Source organism: Diceros bicornis, chromosome 36 (genome assembly GCF_020826845.1).
Source record: "Diceros bicornis minor isolate mBicDic1 chromosome 36, mDicBic1.mat.cur, whole genome shotgun sequence".
NCBI classification, from domain to species: Eukaryota; Metazoa; Chordata; class Mammalia; order Perissodactyla; family Rhinocerotidae; genus Diceros; species Diceros bicornis.
In genome coordinates this window covers 24,704,450-24,729,738 of record NC_080775.1, presented here as the reverse complement: position 1 = coordinate 24,729,738, position 25,289 = coordinate 24,704,450, and the positions used below count along the sequence as shown (strand labels likewise).

Sequence of the window (25,289 nt, the reverse complement as noted above, 5' to 3'; positions counted from 1 at the left end):
AGTATTTTCTGAGGTGTGGCTGCTGTTATCAAATGTCAGTTGAGGGTTGGGGGGATTCCATGGTCAACTAAGTTTGGAAAATGCTGGTTAAACAAAGTTAAATAGGTTTCCTTACAGCAGGACTTCTAGGTATGCTAGTTTGCCCTGTGACATTCCTAAGAAGGAGCTATCAAATACAATGTATCATTAATATACATATGGATATAAAAATATCTAAAAGTGATATATTAATATGTTAACAATGCTTATCTTTGGGTGGTTGAATTAGGGAGTTTATTTTTTTCTTTATCATTTTATGATTTTTCTGTAATGACCATCTATTGCCTTATTATTAACAATTTTTTAAAAAATTCACGAAAAAGTAGTTTACCTCACCTACTTCTGAAAGGACTTGGGCCAGTTGAGAGTTTAAAATACATTGAGAAAACATCTAATGATGAAAATTGAACAGAGTAGATCTTAAGGTAGAAAAGAATATAGATCAACTTAGGCAACTGCTTTGAACAGTTTGAATTTCTTGGACAACTAATTTGGTTCTAAGAAATCGAGCAGCTAACTGAAGGGCAAAGTGGGAAACCCGACATAGTCACATTCTGACACTAGAAGACATTTAAACTCATCCATAATAAGCCTTCTTAGATGCTTATAACCCTTTAGTTGGTTTGTTGATATAACATTTAACTTATCACTGTTTCTAGAGAAGCATGTTTGTTAGATCTTGAAACATTTTGTTTAATACTCTGGAAACAAACAAAATAAGCAGTTTTTCTTGGGAGATGGTTTGGGAGAAATGTACAGGCTATGGAGCTCTGGCCCCACAACAAAGGGCTCTCTGGTGCTGAGCACATTTTGGACCAAGGGCATCTCCTCTCAGATCCTTCCCTCTAGTCTGAGTATAGCTGAGAAACCATTCTTCTCTTTGCTTATTTATAATTTCATATTTCACTTCTCATTTTTCCTCCCTGTTCTACTCTCTTTCTCTCTCCTCTCTCTCTTGAGGTGGAACAAGACAAAGCAAGGTGGCAAATTCTCTTGATTCCTGGCCCCTTGATGGAGTTTCCAGGGTTGTCAGATCATAAATACCTCTTTTTCTTACTTAAAAGTTTAAAAAGTACGCCTTATGCCTAAGGCCCAACTATTCTCTGACATCATCTATTCTTAAAAGTCCAAGATATCATTTTATGATTATTGACTAAAGTGAGCGATGATAAATATCCTGCAAAACTTCCACAGATCCACACTTTCCCATCCCGACTCCCACTATTATTAATCTCTATCTTTCTACTGAGGGCAAAGACAAATATTCAAAATTTCTAATTACATTCTTAAGTGTGTCCTAACTTTTAATATTTGTCCAGCAATTGCAAGTCATCTTTTTGTTGCTTTTCAAATTATAGAATTCCTTTCTTTGTTCTCCCTGAGGTTTTCATTTCATTTTCAAATATGAATCAGTTGAAAATTCTCAGAAGAGAAGTCATACATATTTCATTGGTAAAATGTGATGATGACAAAACAAAAATTGCACACAAAAATCAAGTCATCAGCTTGGAGTGGTTTTTCGGGTTTGAATTCAGCAGAATTCATACATATAAGTTGTCTAGATGAGTATTAAGATTTTGAAATGATAAACCAGCACATTAAACATGAAAGAAAACATAGACAATTTATCTATATTTACTATATAATATACGCAGGTATTGCTTTATATCTTCAGGAAAAACGTATTACGTATCATAAACAATATCCAGTGACATCCCCATAAGTGGTTTAACATAAAACAATAACATTGAGTTAATCTTCAAAATAAATGAAGGCAATAAGCAACAAATCAGACAGAACTAAGAACAGCAGAGTTTTTTAAAAACACTATAGTCATTTTGCCATTTCTGTGACAAAGAAATTAGTCAACTTATAAAACACTATCCTTTCTAAATCTTTCCATTATGCGTCGTATCCAATTTTGCTGTTTAAATTAAACTGCAACACATCAGAAAAATACAACAGTGATTTACTAGCTCTACAGATACTTGCCTAATTGTATGGAATATAGCAGAGATAATGAGCTCATTGTGGACCGCAACAGCCATGTAGCGTGGCTCATGAAATGCTGATGGGACTGTCCGCACTGCATAGCAGAGATAAACACCCCACAAGAGGAATAAAAATTCAGCTGCGAGAGAACAAAAAAACCAATTTTCCATTATGTTTATAGGTGAAGAAAAAAGCAAAATTTAAGTTCTTTAGCATGCATTTTGTATCTATCATAGAAACATAAGTTTAGTTATAAATAGACACATACATACAAAATATCATTCATACATGAATATATAAACCATATATTTATTTTTAAATTTTATTCAGTGTATAGAAGACTTCTCAAAGGTATATTTTGTTTTTTGGTTTTATTATTTTTTTTAAACAGTGTTTGGGATCTCAGATTTTTTTGCTGATACTTGGCTTTTCCCTAAAACAACTGTAAAATAATTTTCCACATCTCCAACCTAAGTTTAAGATGTTCATAGAGCATCTGAGTCACAATAAAGTCATCAAGGCAACAAAAAGCTTGTGATATGTTTATATACAGCTTCTAGAAATTTAAATTCTGGTTCAATACATAAAGATATCCATTGCCAGAAATGTGAGAAAACAGGTTTCTAACATTCAGTGGTATACTTTATAAATGAACCATTACTTCTTCACACATGACAGATACCATATCTTTTGTGGGCAGCGTGCTGAAGGCTGAGTAAAATTCACAATCAGTCATCTTGCTTGCTGGCTCAAACCAGAAGAGACAAGCACAGTGTAGCAGTTAAGGATAAGGGCTTCAGAATCACACTAGACCAGACTGGGAATCCCAGCTCCATCCCTAACTAACCTTGCATAATCTGAGGCAATTTAACCTCTCTGGCCACAGTTTCCTTATCTGGAAAATGAAGATAATAAAAGTACATACTTCATGGGATTATTTGTTAATGAAATCAAATAATGGATATAAAGCACGTAACATAGTTTCTGACATAGTAAATGTTGGATAAGTAAATAAATAAATAAAAACACCATAAATGTTAAATAAATGGTTTTTATTAATAAACATCTCATTTGATTTTTTTTCAAACTGAACATTGATATTTTAACTCATTCTGACCAATAATTGTTACAACGCATTTTAATCTGTTTTAGTGACATGACTTCATTGGAAAATGATATCTAATTAATAAGAAGAAGCTCTAATTTGGAGAAAATATTTCGTCAAATGCATTACCTAGAGGTAACCTACTTAGGTATGGAAACACTGATTTCCATGCGCGCATGCCAAGGTGTTTTACCCACCAAAGTTTCAGCAGATTTCTACTGGTATTTAAACAATAAGTAGTGTCCCAATTATTGAACATCCCTTAAGTGAACCTATATGTCAAGAGTTACTCTAAAACCCTGATGTGGTCAGAAGCCAAAGGAAAAAATAAACCTCACTCAAAGATCTCCATGAGACTTAGTGGAGGTCCCAATTATTCAGTATGTTGGCCACTGGCCACGTGCTGTGAATGTTCTTTCCCGTCAAGCTCTGCTGGATCAGGAAAGCAAATCAGGGTATGCGGAGGTCTTCAGGTGTAACTTTCTTTCCTAACTCTTGTACTTCTGTCCATGGTACTGCTATTGCCTCTCTGCCCAGGTTGGAAATCGCAGAGCCACCTTTCATTGACACATTTCTACTTTGAATTATTTTCCATATATACCATTCTCAACCCTCACAGTTCCAATCCTTGCCTAAGCCTCTACCAGTTCACTCCTTATTTGTCACAATTATTTGTCAACTGCCCCATCCAAACCTGGCGTCACCCTGTGTTAATCCACTCTTCATAATAGACAGATTCATTTTTATGAAACTCCACTTAGATCATATCAGGATTTGTCCAAATCTCTGCCAGTCCATTTGGGTTAACTGATTCATGTTTTGATTAGAAGAGTCACTCACACCTACTTAGGACCCTGGAAATAATTCCTGCCCCAAAAGGAAGACCAGAAGGGGTTCTTGCCAGGACAAGATGCCCTCACTTTCAAGACTTTCTACCTGTCCAGGCTTCATGTTAGCTGACCACATTGTTTGGTCTTATTCTTTTGTGCTTGTATATTTCCTAGACCCTTACTTCTTGTCTAGTCTCTGACACTCAGGTCAGCCTTTTGTGAGGTATTGTATGCATCTTCATTCAGAAATCTTTAGCGGCTCACTATTATTTTATAAATGCTTGGTCCTGGCATTCCTAGCTCTCTATGACTTTGTGTTATATGTCCAACATGATCTCCCAACGCTCCCCAACAAGAACTCTGAGCTGACCCAGGAAGACTCATTGTCCTCTGAACACTTCAAAGATTCTTCTTGCTTCTGAGTCTTTGTTTATGCCACTGCTCACACAAGAAATCTCCTCTCACCCACATTTCCAAATCTTAACCAACTTTTCAGTGTCCAGTTCAGGTCCCATTGCCATCACAAGGCCACCTGAAATGACTCTAACTTACATTGAAGTTTCCTTCCTCTAATCTTTTATGGTTTTTAACTATCCATACTACACAATGCAAAGAATAATGCCACACAATATATCATTGGGAGAAAATTGTTCATGGAGTCTAGTTAGTCATGCCCCAACTAGTTATGACCTCCTTCAGGAAGAAATTGAGTCTTCCAATTATTTTTTCTGCCTTTGCCCACATAGATGATAGCAACAGTACTGAGCACACATAGATAAGATTTAATAAATTTGTTGAATTGAATGAATATAAATGATATCAGTTTCATGTTATTAGAGATGTAGTCTTCGTGTTACCTTGCCACTCCATCCAACATTGCAGGGCCTATACATGATCTAAAGATCATATTGGCATTATTATTAATAGTGGCAACTGCTATTTATTGATAGACCACTAAGTGTGCTTGGTGCTCAAGAATGGTAAATGCAAAAATATTATTAAACAGCACTGGCACAAAACTATGCTGCAATTGAAGGATTCACATGCAGTTGAATTATAAAAACACTACCTCCTGCAACGTGTAGTGTTTTTATATAAAGTTATACTGAAGATTTAAAAAAAAAGGAAAGTAGTTATCAGGTTAATTAGTGTGCTACAATGGAGGATTATATTTAAAAATATAAGACAAAATAAGATTCCTCCTAATAGCTAAGCTGAACATTAAAATCATCTCATTAGCAATATCAAACAATAAGCTCTAGATGAAAAACAATTTATTATTCAAAGTACCAATTAAATTAAATGTGATACATAAAAGTTGTGCTTGGGAAAAAAATCAGTTTCATATAATTAACTTCAGACTAACACTGCAATTAGTAAAGAAAATATGCAGATGTTACCAAATTTTGCAGTGTTATTACATGGGAGTTGAAATATGTGTTGTGCTTCTGTTTTAGAAAATAATTTCTGGTGTTAAATGATTTTGATGGGAGGCATGAGTATAGTTAAAAAGAGAATTGCATTTATATTTAAAGATTCAAATAGGGCTTTCAGAAAACTGAGGTTATCTTATTTTTAATATATAAGGGATAATACTCAGTTTAAAAGTTAACTACCTTAGCCTTTAAAAAATTAATATACCATAATTAAAGCATTTTCAAGTTATCTTTCCAAAGGGCTGGGTCAAGCAAAGAAGCGAGAATTAATATCAACTCTTTGACACTGAAGATGCCCCAGCTCTGTGATCTTAGAACATGTGCAAGGGCTGGGAGAAAAACAACTTCCAAGTGCAAATGTTTCTCAAGCCGTGGTGCCCTGCTTTGCATGTTGCAAAGGCATTTTGTGTCAATAACATTTTACGCTTCTTTAAAGCCCCTTTAAAAATTATTTTTACATGGCAGAAATAAGTACATAAATGAAGCATTTAGGTTTCATTTTCCAAGTGTTTCTTTTAATGTCCTCTTCTACTTTTTCTCTAAATCCCATCCACTTAGAAAATCCATGGTCAAAGTAAACCTATTGTTTTTATTCTAATAACATGACGGGCAGCACAGAAGTTATCATTGAGTATTAATTCAAACAACTTCAATAATGCTTGAGAAGAGCTCAAATTCCAGCTTTCTAGGGTTCAACCAGCATATAGAAGCCATGACATTCTGGAGGCTTACTTGTCTTTTCTTTGGCTAAAATAAGGACCATTAGAGAGTTACAATGATGAAAACAATGAGAATGATACCTTCGATAGAATTTTAGTCTGGGGGTACATTTTTGAGTGTGTATGTGTCCGGGAAGGGAGGCGGTTGGTGAGCTGCTGTTATTCTGCTTGCTGCGAAGTCAGTTTATTTGGCTTTGGGATAGAGAAGCATGGAGAAGAAGGTGGATGTTGCAATGTATTTCACAACTAGGACAATGGAGGCAGGAATGTCTGTTCCCTTCTCAGCTCTCTGGAAGCGGTGGCCCACAGGGATGGGCAGAGTTGGGCTACAGGACGTGCCTGTGGACAACGCTGTTCTACCCCAGCTGCATTCACTGTGTTGGCAGCAGAACAGGGCCTGGCATCCAGGTCTCCTTAGCTCCTGACCTGTGTTCTGTAAATTATATCCTTGGGTTGTGGTTTTCTTTTGCTCTAACAGAGACATAGACAAAACCCTGGGAAATTTTTTTTTATCTTATTGAAGAAAATAAATGTTTTTTCAAGCAATGACTGTTTTCATTTTAAACAACTAAATTAGAATTAGCCAGTGGTAGTGAAAGCAGTTCCACTCAGAAGTGCTTTTTGTCCCCTCAATCTGAGTTCGTAGCTAACATCTGTTGAATGAGCCAGGCACTGTGCTAAATGAATTTTGTACATTATCTACATTTATGAAGATTTTATTTTAGAACTTGTGACTCTTTTAAAAAGGCGAGGGCAAAATTCCGAAAGCTCCAATTTCAAGCTTGGGTTAGAGATACTGTGTAGGAATACTAAGGAACACTACTGTTAATCATAGGGACTATGTATAGGTCACATAGTGACTTGATTATTCTATTCTCTTACCACTCACTGCTAGTTCTGAGGCAGGAACTGCCATGAATGGTCATCATTTGTATACTGACTTTTCTTTATTGCTTCCTTTCACACATCTCCAGAGCTTGAATCAAGTTTTCCACAATCTCTACTGCATCTTACGTGGGAAAGTTAGAGAAGGTGTACTTGTCTCTCTCTCTGGGTTATGCATTTAAGATTTTTAAAGTTCGATATGGGGTGACAGAAATTTAGTGAAATTCAGATACTTCAGATAATGGACACACATTAAAGATCGTGAATGTGAAAAGAGCTCACAAAGACAGAATAAGATGAGGGACCTCTCAGGACATAGGGTCAATGTCAGGGCTGCAAGCTGTGTCTTCGGTAGTGTTCCTTCCAATTCCCTCTCCCTGCCCTTTGTACGTGTGTTGTTTGGACAGGGACTTGGAATTGGGATTATTTGTTACCACTTTAAAAACGTATTTAAAATTTTCAGTCCTTATGAAGGACTGACAGCATTGACAATTATTTGCCTTTGTTTGGACTATATCACTAGAACCCACACACACTTTTTGAAGGGCTGAGTCGTTTTAGAATGATTGTAGTGGGGGTTATATTTTTGTTTATTTAAATTCCACTTCTGTGAAAAAGTATTTTACTTCTTTGAGGTTTAGTTATTTGTATGATGCTAAAGGGCATAGAGGAAGAATAAATTTATTTATTTTATACCCTAATTACATACTTACAGTGTCACTTTCTCTTTTGGAAGTTAAAGAAATTTTAACTTCCTTGTTCAATTTACAGCTTATAAAATCTTTGAGACCGTTTTGCTGAGTTAGGCTTGGCTCAGGACATTGACCACTGACTGAGGGGTTCACGCGGTTATCACAAACCTTCTGCCACTCCACTGGCCCAACAGTATCTTTCTTATGCAAGTTATCCCAGGGTTTCAACCGCTTCGGAGAACGGGTCTCAGTGAGCTAAAAGAGGGAAAACTCACAAACCTTTCTACTCCTACATATTCTAATCTCAGAAAAAACGATAGCACCAGGCTCTTCTCTCCCTGATTACTGCAGAGATCAGAACTGGTGGGGCTTCAAGCACGTGTTGGAACTTGCAGCCCATACAGATCAGCAGCTTGTTATATATACTATGATAGTGCTTTTAATACAATGAAAAGATCTGTCAAAATCTTCTTGACAACTGAGTTAATCTATAGGATATTTCTGTTCAAGCAACAAAAGACAGCTTTTTTTCCTTCTTGATGTTTTTACTTCCTTTCAAATCCCAGGGTTCCACAGGGGAGCTGAAACTCCTTAGAAGAAACTGTGATCACCACAGGCAGCTTATTACTCTGGCTCCACGACCTTCAGGCGTGGTCCCAAGACAATCCCCACCCCATCACCACATTTCTTTAACCTCCAAAAAGAACAATGGCACCGTAAGTATAAAATTAAGGTATGAAATAAATTAATTTGTCCTTTCTCTCAGCCCTTTAGCATCATATAAATACTCCTCAAAGAAGTAAAATATTTTTCAGAAGAGGTGGTATATAAAAAAACAAGAGAATAACCCCCACTTCAGTCACTGAAAACACTCAAGCAAGACCTTTAAAAAGTGTGTTTCTTGCAATGTAGCCCAAGCCAAGGAAAACAAACTGTCAATATGTCAGGCTTTCATCCTTTGATTGAAAATTAAAAATACATCTTTTAAAATGGCAACAAATGGGGCCGGCCCGGTGGCGCAAGCGGTTAAGTGCGCGCGCTCCGCTGCGGCGGCCCGGGGTTCGCTGGTTCGGATCCCGGGCGCGCACCGACGCACTGCTTGGTAAGCCATGCTGTGGCGGCGTCCCATATAAAGTGGAGGAAGATAGGCACCGACGTTAGCCCAGGGCCGTCTTCCTCAGCGAAAAAAAGAGGAGGATTGGCGGATGTTAGCTCAGGGCTGATCTCCTCACACACAAAAAAAAAAAAAAAAAAAAAAAAAAAAAAAAAAATGGCAACAAGTGATGCAGTATGGATTAAGGCATATGGTACATTAGAATAAAAGAAGATGTATGTAAATGAACCTAAATCATGAACATTAATCTAAGTCAGAGGAAGAGGAAGTCTAATCTATTTTCCCCAATACTCATTAAATGGTGCTTATATCACATTTCACCTGTCATAATATAGCCCAATCTTCCAGGGTAATTAAATATTGAACTCCTTAGAAACAATTGCTATTTTAGAATTTCCCTATATAACTCAGTAAGAGAGTTACTGTATTCTTCTCATTTCCTTCTAAACATTGGCATACAGCTAATTAAATTACTGAACACACTGTCTGTCTTGTGTATTTAAAATATTAAACCAGGAAGGAGGAGAACAAAGGTGAGCGTGTCAATGAAGAAGAGAAAAGTAAAGATTATATTTTCTGCAGTGAAAACATTCCACGTGAAATTCATGGAAATGAGTTAGTACTTTTGAACAGCGGGGAAATCAATATTGCAATTCCCTGAAAGCAATCAAATATTTTAAGATTCCCGAAGGAAATGTGAACCCAAGCTTATCACATCTGTTCAATTATTGTTTATATTTTTCTCTACGTCTTTCTTTCAAACTCAGTAAATAAAATATATAGCAAGGGATGTCAAGCTCTAAGGAGTTTCCAGAGCCATGAGATACTTCCTGGACTGGTAGACTTTTTACACCCACGAAGAGAGGGGGGAAGATCTTACTTATAAAAGAGTCTTTGTCAGGGAATAGTTATTAGATCATACGAACGTAGTTGAGAAGAGTGAGCCCATATCAGTGATATAGAGAGACAGAGAGAATAATAGAAGAAAATAGAAGCCTGCATAGAGTTTTTGTATATATTCTTGTGCTAAGTTAAGGAAGGCTGCAAAACTGCTTTATTCTCAGTTATGTCCCTTTTTAATCACATTAGATTATCATCACCTAACTTCTGGAAGACACCAAGGAGACATTTCAGTGCCTGCCCAGATTTGCACTAAAGTTTGGTGCAGACTTAGCCACAGAGTGGAAGTTCTGTATAGCTTGACATTACCATCTACTAGTCACTATTCTGCAGTCTTGTTGTTGTTTCTTGTAGGTAAGAACCTGCCCACTTATTCTAACTTATTTTGGTCATGAGTACTGCTTCAGTATCTTCAGTCTATGTTCTGAATATGTAGTCATAAATGGACCGCTAACCAACTAAATATACTAAGGAATGAACTCTGTTGTATCACCACCTCTGCTATTAAATTTATGTATTCCATACTTGGAAGCCCTATATCGGATGACCTTGCTGGCAAGCTCTAAATCTAGGTGGAAAGATGCGGTCTTACTGACTCTACGGGTGAATTATAAAGGTAATTCAGGCATGAGAAGTCAATTCTACTCATTTGTCAGTTTGTTCCAGCCAATTAGGAAACTCATTGGGTAATAAAGTTTTAACTTTTTAACCACGATAATTTTATTTTATTTTTTTTTTACTGAGGAAGATTAGCCCTGGGCTAACATCTGCTGCCAATCTTCCTCTTTTTGCTGAGGAAGATCGGCCCTGAGCTAACATCTGTGCCCATCTTCCTCTATTTCATATGTGGGATGCCTGACACAGCATGGCTTGATAAGCCGTACATAGGTCCGCGCCTGGGATCCAGGCCTGCGAACCCCCAGCCGCCAGAGTAGAGTGTGCTAACTTAACCACTGTGCCACCAGGCTGGCCCCTTAACCATGATAAATTTTATTGCTATTGTGAAAAATCCTGAACGTGGATAACAGACTACCAACTTACCAACTATGGTAAATAGAAAAAAAATCTGATAATGGTACTGCCAATATTTTCCAAAATGAGTATGACTTGGGATACTTATTTGCTTTCTCCATGAATTTAGGAGAATGTTTCCCAACATTAACTCCTTTATTCTTTACATAGCTCTAGAAGGATGGTGAAATAATAAAATTTTTTATCAAAAGCGAATCAGTTTTATCCTATTTCAATATTTGTAAATGCACTATGCAATATTTTTAAAATTGTAATTCTTATTTGCCATGCCAAATTTGTACCAATCTCTTATTTTGACTGTTGGACAAGTCAGAGGTAAAATTTCATAAAAAGGGGGATTGCCAATGAAGTTTATACAATTTGCTCAAAAACACCTCCCCAAATCTGAAATCACACTTTTACTATTAAAATGAATTTGCGAACAACTGTGTAACTCTTGGAATTTTAGCTTTAACATGTTTCCTCTCACATTGATCTAATCCTGACCATAGAAAATATTACAAGATAAAGGGAGTTGAGATTATTCTTTGTTCTTTCAGCAAATATTTATCAAGAGCCTACAACTGACAGACACTTCCTAAGGCGTCAAGGATATAGTGTGAAAAATCCAGGCAATGTTGCTGAGGAGCATGTAGCCAATAGGTTGGGAGAGGAAAGAGGGGTGAGTAGATGTAAGAGTCCTTTCTTTTGCCTTCAGTGAGCTACAGATAATATATTTAAACATACTCAGAAAAACTCAAAGTGCTGAGTCATATAATGATGAATAGCAATAACTACTACAGTATTATTTTTATTATAGATGATATAGATGATTCCCAAAGAGGTACGGCAGTTTATCTTTATATGGATTCTAGTCTGATCTAGTAATATTCTGGCACATCCAAATTTTGAAATTCTCTATCAGATAAAATAAAATCACTTTAAAAAAAAAAAGACTATTGGGCCTATAAAACACTTCTCATGCTGTCCAATGTTCACCCGTCTTCCACAGTCACAATGTTCATATCCTTATTTGTTTTCCATTAAAGCTTACCTCAAAATTTTTTTATACAGGACAGACATTTATTATTGAAAATTATAAATAGTCATAAATAAAAACCGGTTTCTGAGAGTCATTTTTCTTCCCTATGTTTTCAAATATTTCCTCAAAAAAGAAACTGAGGCCCACAGAGGTTTGGAGATTTTTCCAAGCAGTTGTCTATACCTGTTTCCTCCTTCTGAAACATTTGTGGTAGGAAATCACCTATCTGAGCAGTTTCAGAGCAGCCCTGTGCAGGAAGCAAAATTAGAATGGACCCATTCTTTAAATTTATGACCCATATTTCTAACTCGAGTTCTACTTCAGTGGAAAAACTAGTATTGCAGTCTTTTAAATGGTTCTTTATTTTGTATTTTTTTAAAAATAGATTTTTTTTGACAGGTACAGCTGATCCAGAATGCATGTTTACTGATACATTAACTATCACTTTTTCTTTTTTGCTAGATTGACTCGACACTATTGTAAGTATACACAGCATCTTGACAAAGATTTCCCACAACTTCCAGGTAAAACTATCTCCTGCCTCTCCACAGACTCTCCCCTGCACAGAAACATTTCTATTTAGGAAATGCAGAATAATTTAGTTTTCAGTACAGGTTTCTTTATGGCTGACTGAAGATATATGAATTTAAACATGCTGCTTCTAGAAATATATGAAGAGAACCAAAAAGTGGCATATGCTACATATTAGAAAACGTGAAACTAAGAGAGGTTAAATATAGAATATCTAACGCTACATGCTGAAAGAAATAAACGAAATTGCTGTAGAGTTGTGTGAAAAAACAATGACCGCAATTGCACGTCTCTGATTTTTCAAGACAGTCCTAATTTCAAATATTTGTTCCTGTTGTTAAATCATGTGTCCTGACTTTTCTTTAGAGAATTGTGTCACTGCAGGAAAAGCATATTATGGAAACTAAGGTGTTCCAGTAGTTTATAGGACAAAAACAGTGACTGGGAGATAACAAAAATCTCACCACCAAACATTTAACTTCCTCTTCCTCTTGGTCTCTGCACCTTATCATTAGTCTTTTATTTTCTAAGAGACTTTGTTATCATTTAACACCTTTGGGAGTAGTAGTTTACCTAATCCTGACTCTCAAGTGCTGCTACTTCTATCTCAATCCTAAAGCCATGACCTGGATCTTATCATCATGATCAGTCTCTTCTCTTAGCTTCTCTCCACCGCCTTACCTTCCCTGAGACCTGGCTGTTGTCCAGGGAATTGCATTCCCCGCAGCCCTCTCAATCTACAGATCTTTAGTCTCTCTTGTACTTCCAACCTCAGGGGTGGGAAGTGAGCTCAGGGACCTCCTGGCTCTCTATGTCCCCTTCCCTGGTATTATTCACAATTAATGTATTTTAAAATGCCCCCTTTTTGCATAGTTCGTTCCTTGCTAGTGGAAAAATCTGCTACCTGGTAAGCTTTCTGCCTGGAGGAAAGCAGAATTTAATGGCAGTAAAGTACAAAATAATAGCCCACGATACTAAAGAACTATTGTAGAGGGAGCAGTTAAATAAGCTAGAAGAGAAAGTTATGGTCAGAATGAAATTAATTCTTCAATGAGTCATTTAGGAGGTAGGGGAGTTTCAGACGACAGAAACGTCACATAAAGTGAGAGAGGTCACTGGAGATGAGGGAGTCAGTGCTGGAGGAGTGTGACACAGGAGTTAGCTTAGACAATATGAGGGAGAAAAAATAAGAATGAGTAGGAATATAAGAAGATTTACAGATGTGTAGACAAGAATTGGAAGACGCTCCTATCTGATGGCTCCTACTTACTTTTTCAAGTAGATGTCATCTAAGAGAAAAGAGATACATGGATAGTTTGGCGGTATGAAGAGAGTATGGCGGTATGGTACAAGACTTGAAATGATCATTGTGAAGAATGTTCTAGTGGTGGGTCAGGGAAACAGTATGAGTTTTATGGAATCCAGAGCACAAGTGATATAAGTGATCACTGTGCCCTATTAAGTCCATCTGATTACCTCCTGAGTCAGTCTTTCTGTACTGTACAGTAATATCAGAATCACCTGGAGGGCTTGTTAGCTACAGAGGGTGGGGCCCCACTATCCTGGAGTGTCTGGTTGAGGAAGTCTGGAGACGGGCCCAGGAATCTGCATTTCTGGCAGGGTCCCAGGTGCCGCTGCTGCTGCTGGTTCTGAGACTGCAATTTGAGAACCACTGCTCTAAGTCTTTCTCCTTTGTAATGATTCTAACTCCAAAATCCCTGAATTTGGTTAATTTCATTTAAAAAATATATATCCTAAAAGCAATCTAGACTGAACTTACTGACTCATCACTTACCTGGTTCTCCAAATTCCTCTAACATGTTTTAAAGACTCACAATAAACTTAACCACGCAGCATTAACCACAACGGATTCCAACATAATCTTCTTTTCTAGTTAGGTATTTCTTTCATGTTTCATACAATTCCCACCCCCTCCATCTGCCACTATTCCTATCAAAGTGAATGTTCTTTACACCTCTACAATAATCTAAATATTACCCACGACTCCAAGAACTTCTTTTTCATAAAGATTCCTGGGTTCTAGTCCAAACTGTGGTCTTCCTTTATTGAACTACTATTGTACCAAGAGTCTTTACCACCTAATTTTGCTTTTTAATAATTTTTAACAATTATCTTTTATCTATATAAACCAATAGTAAGCTACTTGGTGAAAAGAATAAGGCTTTTATACATTTTACATCTCCCATAAAGTGTTCAACACAATGCTAGAGAAATTATCGGTACTCAGTGAATCTTGTTTATTGTATAAAATTCTTCCTTATCTACAAAGAAAGTTCATATAAAATGAATTGCAGGTAACTATCAGTTATATATTCCTATTTATTTCTACACAGTGATCACAAATGTGATCTTTAGAGTGCAAAATAAATTTTTAAATGGCCTTGAATACATCTCAAAACCATTGTGTAAAAAATGCTAAATGAATAGGCCATGCTTTCTCCTTGTTTATTCCCTATCCAATGATGCACCATCATGTCTTTTGAGTGTTTTATTCTTCATAAAACAGAAAAGAAATATAGTAGGTTTCTCTTCATAGTAATACAGGGAAATGATTTTTCCTAGTTTGGTTAACCTGAATTGAAGAATGTAAAATAATGTTAGAGATTTCTATTGAGCAGAAATTTTGTATCTATACACTTTGTTTAATTTTCATGTCCAGACTAACGTCAAAATCAGAATTTCTTCCTACCTTAGTTCTATGCTCTATTTTCTGATATTGATATCTACTGATAGCTTCTGATAGCTTCTTTGATAGTGATCAAAATACGATGATTGGCTTCATATTATTATCATTATAACCATTCCCTTTACATACTTCACATTGCTTTATTATTACAGGTATCAGGCCTATAAGATTCTTAAAAATATTGGTCAGAATAATATTATTCCATTTAAATTTTAAAGTAAATACACATTTTGTTAGCTTCTAGCAAAGTTTATTTAGCAAAATACTAAAACAATTATTTAGTGGAAACTTATTTAGCAAAATATTAAATGTAAATATTCAACCAACAATTGCCAAATGTGGGGGAGACAGAAAACAAGAATTAAACTCATGTATTTATTTTTGAAATCTGCCAAATAAAATGAATATTTGCCCTGTGGCTGACTGAGGGGGAACAACAACAAAGTAATAAACATCTATTTTCATTCTTTTTTTGTATCTTTGGAAGCTTAGCTTAAAATAGCCTAATATTAACAACAGATAAATTCCGAGGGATTTCTCTTCTTAATTTTTCAAAAAATTTGCCAGAAAGATAATCTGTGTTTTTGGCCCAAATCATCATGTGGTTCTTCCAAATTCTCCAGCTTCCCAGTCACATAACTCTTACTAACCCCAAGGAGCATGGCTTTGTTTTTGTGTAATACTGGACTTCCAGAGAATTCCTAAGAAATTATATTTAGGGGAAAGATAGATTAATTAGAAACTTTGCAAAGAAAATCTCTTCACAAAGAGTGCCTTGGACACCAAGTCTGATGTATCTACAGGACCAAAGCTATATAAAAAATACTAGCATGTTTCTTCTTTTTTTGCCAAACTAAAGAAATAAGTCAAGAGAATAGCCACTGTTAATCAAATGGGGACACACTGATAAGGTGGAAAACAGAAAGTGTCTTTGTAACAAAGAAGTTGCCTTTATTTACTGCATTTCTCCTTCCCAATTTACTCGATAACATTTTCTCAACAAAACTACATATCTTTGAAAAAAGAATGGAAACTTCCAGAAAAAGTTTGCATTCCACATGTCATTATTGCCTTTTTCATAATATTGTCTTACCAAAACCATATTAGGTAAAATTCCTTTAGGCTTTGTGAAAGGGTTTGGCAAACCTTCTAAAGAAGTCCATTTTAATGCCACTTGCAAAAGGATAGGACAATCACACAAAACAAGTGAGCACATACCAACTGCTGTCATGTAATCCCAGCGCTCAATGAGGCACATGTTGAAGATGAGGTGATCAGATGTTTGCCCTTGGCCAATAAGTGAAATCTGCTTCTCCAACTTCTGGCAAACAGATGAAGTCCAGCCAATGAGAAACCAAAATACTACCAGGAGTATTACTGCCAGCATCCTCATGACGCGTCCACCCGTCATATATGGAATCCGTTGGGCTGTTCGTGAAAGAAACACCTTCAAAACCCTGGAAAAGAAAGACATCAAAATGGGAAGGCAAATTTAACTCTCAGAAAGGAAAATTCTAAAATATCTCATTTTTCTAGGAGAAATTTAAACCCACCAAAAGCTACTTCTGCAGAGTTTTAATATGAGAATAACCAGAAACAGTATTGCTCATATTTTCACTTAATTTCATTCTAGTTTATCTTCCAGTAGCAGAACAAATATCCTGCGTTAGGGGCCAGTGAGTCAACAGATTTGTATAGGATGGAATTTTGAGCATGTCTTAATATTTCAAGGAAGGTTCTCAGGACTTTAGAAAGACCTGTAGGCAAACACTGCTCAAACAGGATTTCTGAGGGATCAAAAAATAGTCCTGAAAGTGGGTAGTTGGATTTTACACAGTTATGCTAAGTCACAAACTTCCTCGAACCAGTTATTGTTTTATAGTAGAATGTTATAAAAGCTGTTTTTATGAAAATCATTTTATATGACCTCCCTTCATAGTCATTTTATCACATTACCAAAACTAATAAAGAAATAAGTATGAAAATGATGGGGGGGAGGTGTTTAAATACTAGGGTAACTGAATGAGAGCATTGCATTAAGGAAGAAGATTGGGATGACCTAAGAAATGTAGTGATTTGAAAATGTAGTGACTCAAATGAATAGCCAGACTTGGGAACTACGTTGCGAACTACTAGATTAGATGACATCTAAGAACTGTTTCATCTCTAAATATTGTGTGACGACAAAAATCCAACCTTACTATAGGGATCCTTCCATCCACTCATTCTTTAATTTCATCTCTAGAATATTCTCAGTTGATTTTAACTCCCCACTCCCATTCTGATATTTTATGTCACAAAATTATGACTTGACAAACCATCATGAGTGGTTTATGATACTATAAGGGTATCCATAATCAATTTCCAAAAGGCAAAATAAATTCATTTTCCCAACTTTCCTATTTCTTCCTGTCTCTCTTTCTTTCAACATTTATGAATTCTTCATAAAATCACTATAAATCCAGAAGTGAAACAAACAGACCTGAAATAACCTAGATGCATTATGCTATTTTTTCTCTCTCTAGATCTTTGGTAGCTCTCAGTGAATTAACACAACACATCCAGTAAAGAAAGTTATTTTCCAGCAGATTCTTATTTATCCCATTTCCCCCTATACCTTTAACTCATTGTCATTCAGCTAACACACAGGATGATGTTACTTAATTTTGAATAAAATACTTATCCTCAATTTTTCCGTGGAACAACGTCAGAAAGATATTAGTATAAAATAAGAGTACAACAGAAGATCTCTTTATTCTCCTTTTAACCAGTTCACTAGATTAACAGGTATTCTCCGTGCCCTTTGTAGAACATATCGAGTACCGCCCACGTCCTGCTGAATGCTGGCACTGGTGGCTAATGGGCTACGACTCTCCAGGTGTGCCTCAAACACTTCTCCTCCAACCAGTTGAATTGATAACTTGTTAAAAATCAGTTGCATTTGCCTCCAAATTATGTCCTTTGCTATCATATTATATAATTTAATTAAATTATAAATAAAATAATTATATATGCCTATAAAACAAAAGGAGACTTATTTGTATAAAAATCTATCTTGAATGGTTTGGAAAGACTCCATAAATGTGAGTCACTAAAATAAGCTGTTAACTTAGGGGAAAGTGAGGAAATTGTAGTATATTGGGGTGGTCTATAACATAAAAATCTAGAAAGACTCTACACTCACTTTATTTCAAAAAAATTCTTTAGATTCTCATTCCCATTTAAAGAACCAATTTTGTAAATAGTACATACTGCATTGCCGTAATTTATGCTAGAAAGAGAACAATGCACTCCAAACATCAGACCCACAGCCAAAGAAAAGGCTTTATTTCAAAAGTATTGGTGAACGATTACTTGTGTTTTAAATTACAATGTCTACACATTTCTTTGATGCTTTTCTGCGATAAACAAATTCTAACCTTTGACCAACTATTAATCCCATAAGAAAGCTTCTACTTTAATCAGCAGATCAAAAGATTCAAAGAACTCTAACTTAGAAATGAGAGAGATTTCTTAAAAAATTAATATTTTTGCCAGTGTCAATCTTATTTTCTGTAGGAGAAACTTGAAGCCACTATGTACACATAATTGTTTCTTGTTATATCTAGATGAATTCTAAATTTTGAATGACTAAGATCTCAAAAGAGGGAATCTATCCCATTTTTCTGGTTTTCTATATTTTGGCTATGGCAGAAAAAGAAAGAATTATTTCAAATTTTAGCTTGACTCAATGTGAATATCTGAAATATAATTATAAAAAGCAAACATTTATATAGTGACAACCATATGCTAGGTACCATATTAGGCAACATGGGAGGCATAAGATATAGATCTTATCTTCTAGAAGCTTACAATCTAACCAGAAATAAGTGTGCAAATAGCTACCATATAATGCAGCATATATTAGATGTCGTATGTAGCTACTAAGTCCAGTATCCTAACAGAATAGGTGGTACCTGATCTGGGCCTTGATGGATATCAATAGGTAGAAAGGGAGGAAAGTAGAGAAGAGATAAGGACATGTTCTAGTTAATGGGAATCACACAACAAAGAACAAAGCAGGGAAATGTAAATTGTCGTTTAGGGACAGAGGGTGGAAATGTTTGGAACGAGGGGAAGTTTTTTCCTTAACCCCCAGGAACTCAAGTTACTGTGAGGAGTTTTCATCAGGGTGAGAACCATGGCTTCAGAGACAAGTAGTTATGATTTATATTTTCTTTCCATTGCTAAGATGTGGGAAATAATTTGTTTTTCTGGTACTTGCAGATTTTCACAATCGACATTGAAATTCTAAAACTCAAAGAGAGCTAATAGTGGATTTGTTAAATAACTGTCTCCTTCAAAATACTTCTTAACCAGATGAGTTTATTTTTTGCAGAGGAAATCCGTATGATCCCAGTTTGGCAATCTTCTAATCAAGAAATCCCACTTTTAAGTTATTAGAAATTTTCGTGTTTTACAGATGACCCTTTGGGTATTTATTGTATGGTCTGAGAATCCAAGACTGTCACAGATCCCATAATCTCATTTCCAGAGGGGGAAAACCAAAGCAAAAGCCCTGCTGTGTACCACGTTATTGATTTTACTGGCTTTCAAACACCAGGAAACACAATAACACAACTCTGCACTCCAATCTAAGCATTTCAGGATATTGGTTTCTGTAAAATGGAATAAGATGCATTTTTCTATCATTGCCTTAAAATAAAAGGAGAAAATTCTACTATATCTTTAAAAAATGAGCTCCTGTTAGTTTGTCTGAGTTTACTCCTTAGAAACCAAGTTCTAAAAACAAAATCCCTAGACATGCATTTATATGAAATATAGCCGTGGAAAAAAAAATACAATCATTAAACTTCTTATATAGATTACTTTTTCTACTAATAGTTTCATAGATAAATCTTTAGGCTACATCTATTCAGAAGGTTTCAGTATTTGTGAAGGAAAGCAGAAACATATATGAGAAGATTACAAGAAATTTCCAGAATTCAATATAAAATGGCATATTTAAGTATACATTCAGTTCTCATTATTAATAGTAGATATATTCATGGAAATCATGATGAAACAATGAAAGAAAAGGGCAATCCAGGAATTGGCTGCCACTTTTTATCTGCCTCTGTTTTTTCAGTTCCCACACATTTCTGATTTGAGCTCATTAAACTCCACTGCAAGGACTTGTACTTAGGTTATCAATTATCTTCTTCAAATATGTAATTGATACTGTTCACTCCTTATTTTACTTGATCTCGCTCCAGCTTTTGGCATGGCTGAAGCACTTGGCTTCCATTACGTCACATTTTCTTGATTTTCTTCCTACTCCTCTGTCAGCTCTTTTTCAGTCTCTATTGCAGATTCCTCTTCCTCAGTCTTCCTCTTAAATGGCAAGTGTTCCTCAAGGATGTCCTAAATGGTCATCTTCTATCCTTGCTCTACACGCTGTGCCCAGGCAATTCATCTACTTCCATTTCAGTTATCTACATGCCGGAGAATCCCAAATCTGTATCTTCAGTTTAGATCTCTCCTGAGCTCAATGTCTATACAGTCAATGACCTACTGGACATCCATGGGTCCCCAAATAAAATCATCCCCCTCTCCACTCCTCCCTCCTCCAATCCACTCTGCTCTTGTGTTACCTATCTCAGCGACTAGTACCATCTAATTGCTCAAAGCAGAAACCTAAGAATGAACTTTGATTTTTCTCCCTCATCCACATTCCAGTCAGCAAATGAATGAGCAAGAATTTAATTTCTCCGTCTTTAATATGTTTCAAATTCTTCTATTTTTCTCCACCTCATTGCCACTATATAGCTCCTGGCCATCAACTGTTCCTATAGTAGCTTCCTAACTAGTCTCCTGATTGGTCTTGCCCACCCACAATCCACACTCTACACCGAAGCCACAATGATCTTTCTAAATTGCGCTTCTGATCACGTTGTTCCCCTGTTTGTAGTCCTTCAGTGGCTTCCCACCCAACTCCTAGCTCCTTAGTAAGGTAAAAGGCCTTTAAAAATTGGTTCCTCCTTGCCTCAGGAAGACCCTCATCTCTCACCACTCTCCCCTTCCTACGGTCTTGTAGGTGCCTGTGGACTGTACGCAGGTGTCTTCCATCTGAACCGTTGCCCTCAGCTTTCCTCACTGCCCCTCCCCCACCAACACAAACACCTAATTTGGCTAATTCCTGCTTATTCCTTCATGGCTCAGTCACTTGCTCTAGGCCAGTGGTTCCCAACCAGTAGCATCAACATCATCTGGAAACTTGTTAGAACTGCAAATCCTTGGGTCCCATCCAGACCTACCAAGTCAGAAACTCTGGGGGGGAGGGCCCAGAAATCCGCATTTTAACAAATCCTTCAGGTAATTTTGACAAAGGTTACAGTTTGAGAACTGCTGCTCTAAATAATATTTCCCAACAGGCCTAAGATTGGTGCAGATGCCTTCCCAATGAGCTGACTAATCTAGCCTGTCGGATAGATTTTTGAGTTTTTATTACGCTGACACCAAATTTAATGCTTCTAGTTAACAGAAAATCTTCAATTTTCAGAATATTTGCATTTGTTTGTGATTTTGCAGTATCTCTTCTGTTTACTAAAATGGAATGAACATATATACATCCTCAAGCAATCCAGTCTTCTGTTGATTTAATTGGAATAATCCTAAAGTCCTGAAGTTCTCCATTTGAGTCAAGTTTCTATTAATTTTACTGCCTTCCTAGAAATTCCAGAGAATAAGGATGAAAGGTAGGAGGTGATTATTACCTCTTATAAATGTGATGAAATGTACGAGGTGATTATTCTCTCTTATAAATGTAAAGCCACTCAATTCTTGACAACAGAGCCCTGAGAGTGAACCACACAAAAAGGGCTGGAGTCACTGCCTGTTGGTTTTCTTTCAATGGTCACAAATCCCCATGTTCATTAAGCTTTTCACCAACTTCTCAAAATTTCATTTTCAGAAGTAAACTAAGGCTACTTCTTGGTCATTGGATGGGTTTTAGATATATATCAAAAATGACTGGCATCACTTAGAAATAGATTTTAACATTTATCAGACATGAAGCTCAGCAAGATTATTTTAATTATATTAAGCTATTACTATTATAGGAAAGAAAACTCACAACTCAGTCTCCCAGATATAGGTATTTTTGTCAATTTCAGTTATCTGCTTGAGCTCTCATATCTCACATTGATCCTCTTTTCTTTTCACCCGTTTGTAGGTAGATAGAATAAGGAAGAATGATGAAAAAAGAAAGGAGGAGGGAAGGTTGCAAGACTGTTGCAAGTCAAATATTTGAGGGTTAGAGCTAGAAGGAACTCTGGGGATTATCTATTCTGACCTCATTAATGTACAGAAGAGAAATGTGAGTCCCAATGAGAGGGGTAATTTGTCCAAAGTCACACAGCCAGTGAGTAGCAGAACCACTAGAAAAAGATAGGTTGTTTTCCCTTCACTTGAGTGCTCTTTTCAGTTGCATCTTACCAAAATAGAACTGTCTTTCAGCTAGTTCAGGGCCGTATCAGCTTTAAAAAGCACAACATGAATCTGCCTCTCCAAACATGCCACATCTCCTCTATTCTCCCCATGTACTTTCCTCCTTTCACTTAATCCAGATGCCCATAGCATTGCACACCATCCCTTCTGTCTAAACTGATTCAAATCCCACTTATCCTTGTGGGTTCATCTCAAGAACCTCACCCTATTTAGATCTTTGTCTCATGACTCCACTCCACAAACTTTTCCCCAATTGTCACCATTACTCAATTGGTATTTCTTGTGCCCTTATAATCTTCCTGAAGTCAGGGGATGTTTGTTTGTTTTCTAAACCCCCACAGGACCTAGCACATGAAGGCAAGAAAATTTAGTTGACTAATTAGTTTTTATGACTAGCAAAGAAAAATTTTGTTGTTGTTATTCACTGTGTTGTCTGTGTTTTAATGAAAATAAGCCAGAGGAGAAAGAAGTGAAATTGAGGATCCCAGGAACTAGAAGAAGCTGGGTAAAGCAGGGAATCTGGAAGAATTTTGAATAAGATATAGGATGTGAATGCAAATATTAGTTCCTGTTATATTCCAGCACTTTGCTAAATCCTAGAGATTTGGTGAAGAAAATGGCAATTATCTACACGCTCTCAGGTTCATTATAATTTAGTAAACATAAATGAACAGGCAATTAAAATACAGTCGTTCTTGGGGAGTGGTGTCAGCAAAAGTGGTGGAACAAAGAACTCCAAAAGTCCACTTATCCATAAAAATCAGTGAATAAACTGGCAAAAGCTGTTAGAATCAACTTTTTTGGAATCCTGGAAACTAATCAAAAGCTTTTAGCAACCAGAGGGATGCTTAATTAAGAAAAAAAGAGCAGAATCTGAGTAATAGAGCTTTGTGGCATTTTAACATATAACACTGGTCCTATCTCCCACTCCTCAGCTCAGTGGTGGCCTTGAAGACAACACCTTGCACTCTCAGTACAGGTACCTAATACTAGATGAACACAATGGACCTTATTCTCAAAGAATTTTGGTTGTTTGTTTTGACTTCTCTGGTGGCTCCCTGAACGCTTAAAAGGCCTGCCTTTACTTCACCCAACTGGCAACTCTCCCAGGGTTGAGGTAGCTACCTGGGGGTCACTAGCCTAAAACATTTAAAGACAAATGGATTAGTTGACGCCACCTGGGGTAAGGGATAATGGTTGAGACAAACAATAGGCTAAACAAAAAGTTAGGAGGAAAGGCTGGGGAACGAGATGCACTGGGGAATAAGGGCTTTGAAAAGCTCCCATATATTCCTGGGTATCTAGAAGGCTGGAAAATTTTCAGAAAAGACCTGAGAAGGCCCTAGGCTCTCATCTCCTGCTAACCTCAGGCTCTGCACAAGCAGGAAGTAAAGTCTAGGGAAATACGGTAAAGTGCTTGGCCAAGTGTTGAAGGCACATCCCAACAAGACATACACACACATGATCCATGTGCAAAGAATAGGAAATTTTAAAACATTTTTTTTTTTGCTCCAGGCTTTAAGAAAATCTCTGTTGAATCACTAGCTGATTATTAAGCCACCAGAACAGAGACTTCTGTTGCTACACATAACAAAGAATACAGATATTGTAGAATTAGTTCAGGAAAGTCACTAAATAAACAACAGAAACTACAACAAGTAACAACAACAAATCCTGGGGAGGATGGAGAATCTGATTTCCAGATTTACCACATTATATTATTCAAAATGTCCAGTTTTCAAAAGATAATACAAGAAATGCAAAGAAACAAGAGGGTATGGCCTATACACATGAAAAACAGACCTATACACATGAAAAACAGAAATTAACAGAAACCGTTCCTGAGGAATCCCATGCATTGCACTTACTAAACAAGACTTTAAATCAATTGTCTTAAATATGCTCAAAGAGCTAATGAAACCCACAGACCAAGAACTAAAGTAAACCAAGAGAATAATGTCTTATTAAATAGAGGATACCAATAAATGGATAGAAATGATTAAAAGGAACCAAATAGAAACTTTGGAGTTGAAAAGTACAATAACTAATGAAAAATTCACTAAAGGGGTTCAACATCAGATATGATCAGGCAGAAGCAAGAATTAGCGAACTTGAAGATAGTCAATTGAGATTATTCAACATGAGGAACAGAAAGGAAAAAAAATGAAAACAAAAAAACAGAGCCTAAGAGACCTGTGGTACACTAACAAGCATACCAAGATACACATAATAGGAGTCCCAGAAAGAAAGAAAGGAGAGAGAAAGAGCCAGAAAGAATATTTAAAGAAATAATGGCAGAAACTTCCTAAATTTAATGACAGACATGCATCTACACACCCAAGAAACTTAATAACTCAAAGTAGGATAAACTCAAAGAGATCCATACTAAGACACACTATAATCAACATGTTGAAAGCTAAAGACCAAGAACAAATATTGAAAGTAGCCAGAGGAAAATCACTCGTCACATACAAGAGATTTTAAGTAAGATTAAGAGGTAATCTCTCATCAGAAACCATGGAGGCCAGAGGGCCATGGGGTGCCATTTTCAAAGTGCTGAAAGAAAAAAAAAAAACCTGTGAACAAAGAATTCCATATTTGGCAAAACTCTCCTTCAAAGATGAGGGAGAAATTAAGACATTCCCAGATAAACAAAATTGAGAGACTGCGTCACTAGCAGACCTGCCCTGCAGGAAATGCTAAAGGGATTCCTTCAGTCTGAATTAAAAGGACACTAGATAGTAACTCAAATGCACACGAAAAAATTTAAAAAAAAAAATTGGTAAAGGTAACTACAG

General features: G+C 36.4%; 1 protein-coding gene across 1 annotated transcript in view; it reads right to left on the bottom strand.

Annotated features, from left to right (window-relative positions):
* The window catches only part of GPR158 (G protein-coupled receptor 158), a 373,712-nt gene that overhangs the window by 11,981 nt on the left and 336,442 nt on the right, over positions 1-25,289 (bottom strand). Inside the window, exons 8-9 of the mRNA XM_058532588.1 lie at positions 16,222-16,460; positions 2,032-2,170 (exon numbers count right to left, since the gene is read on the bottom strand). Coding sequence (XP_058388571.1) covers positions 2,032-2,170; positions 16,222-16,460 — 378 coding nt within the window. The remainder of the gene's footprint in view (positions 1-2,031; positions 2,171-16,221; positions 16,461-25,289) is intronic.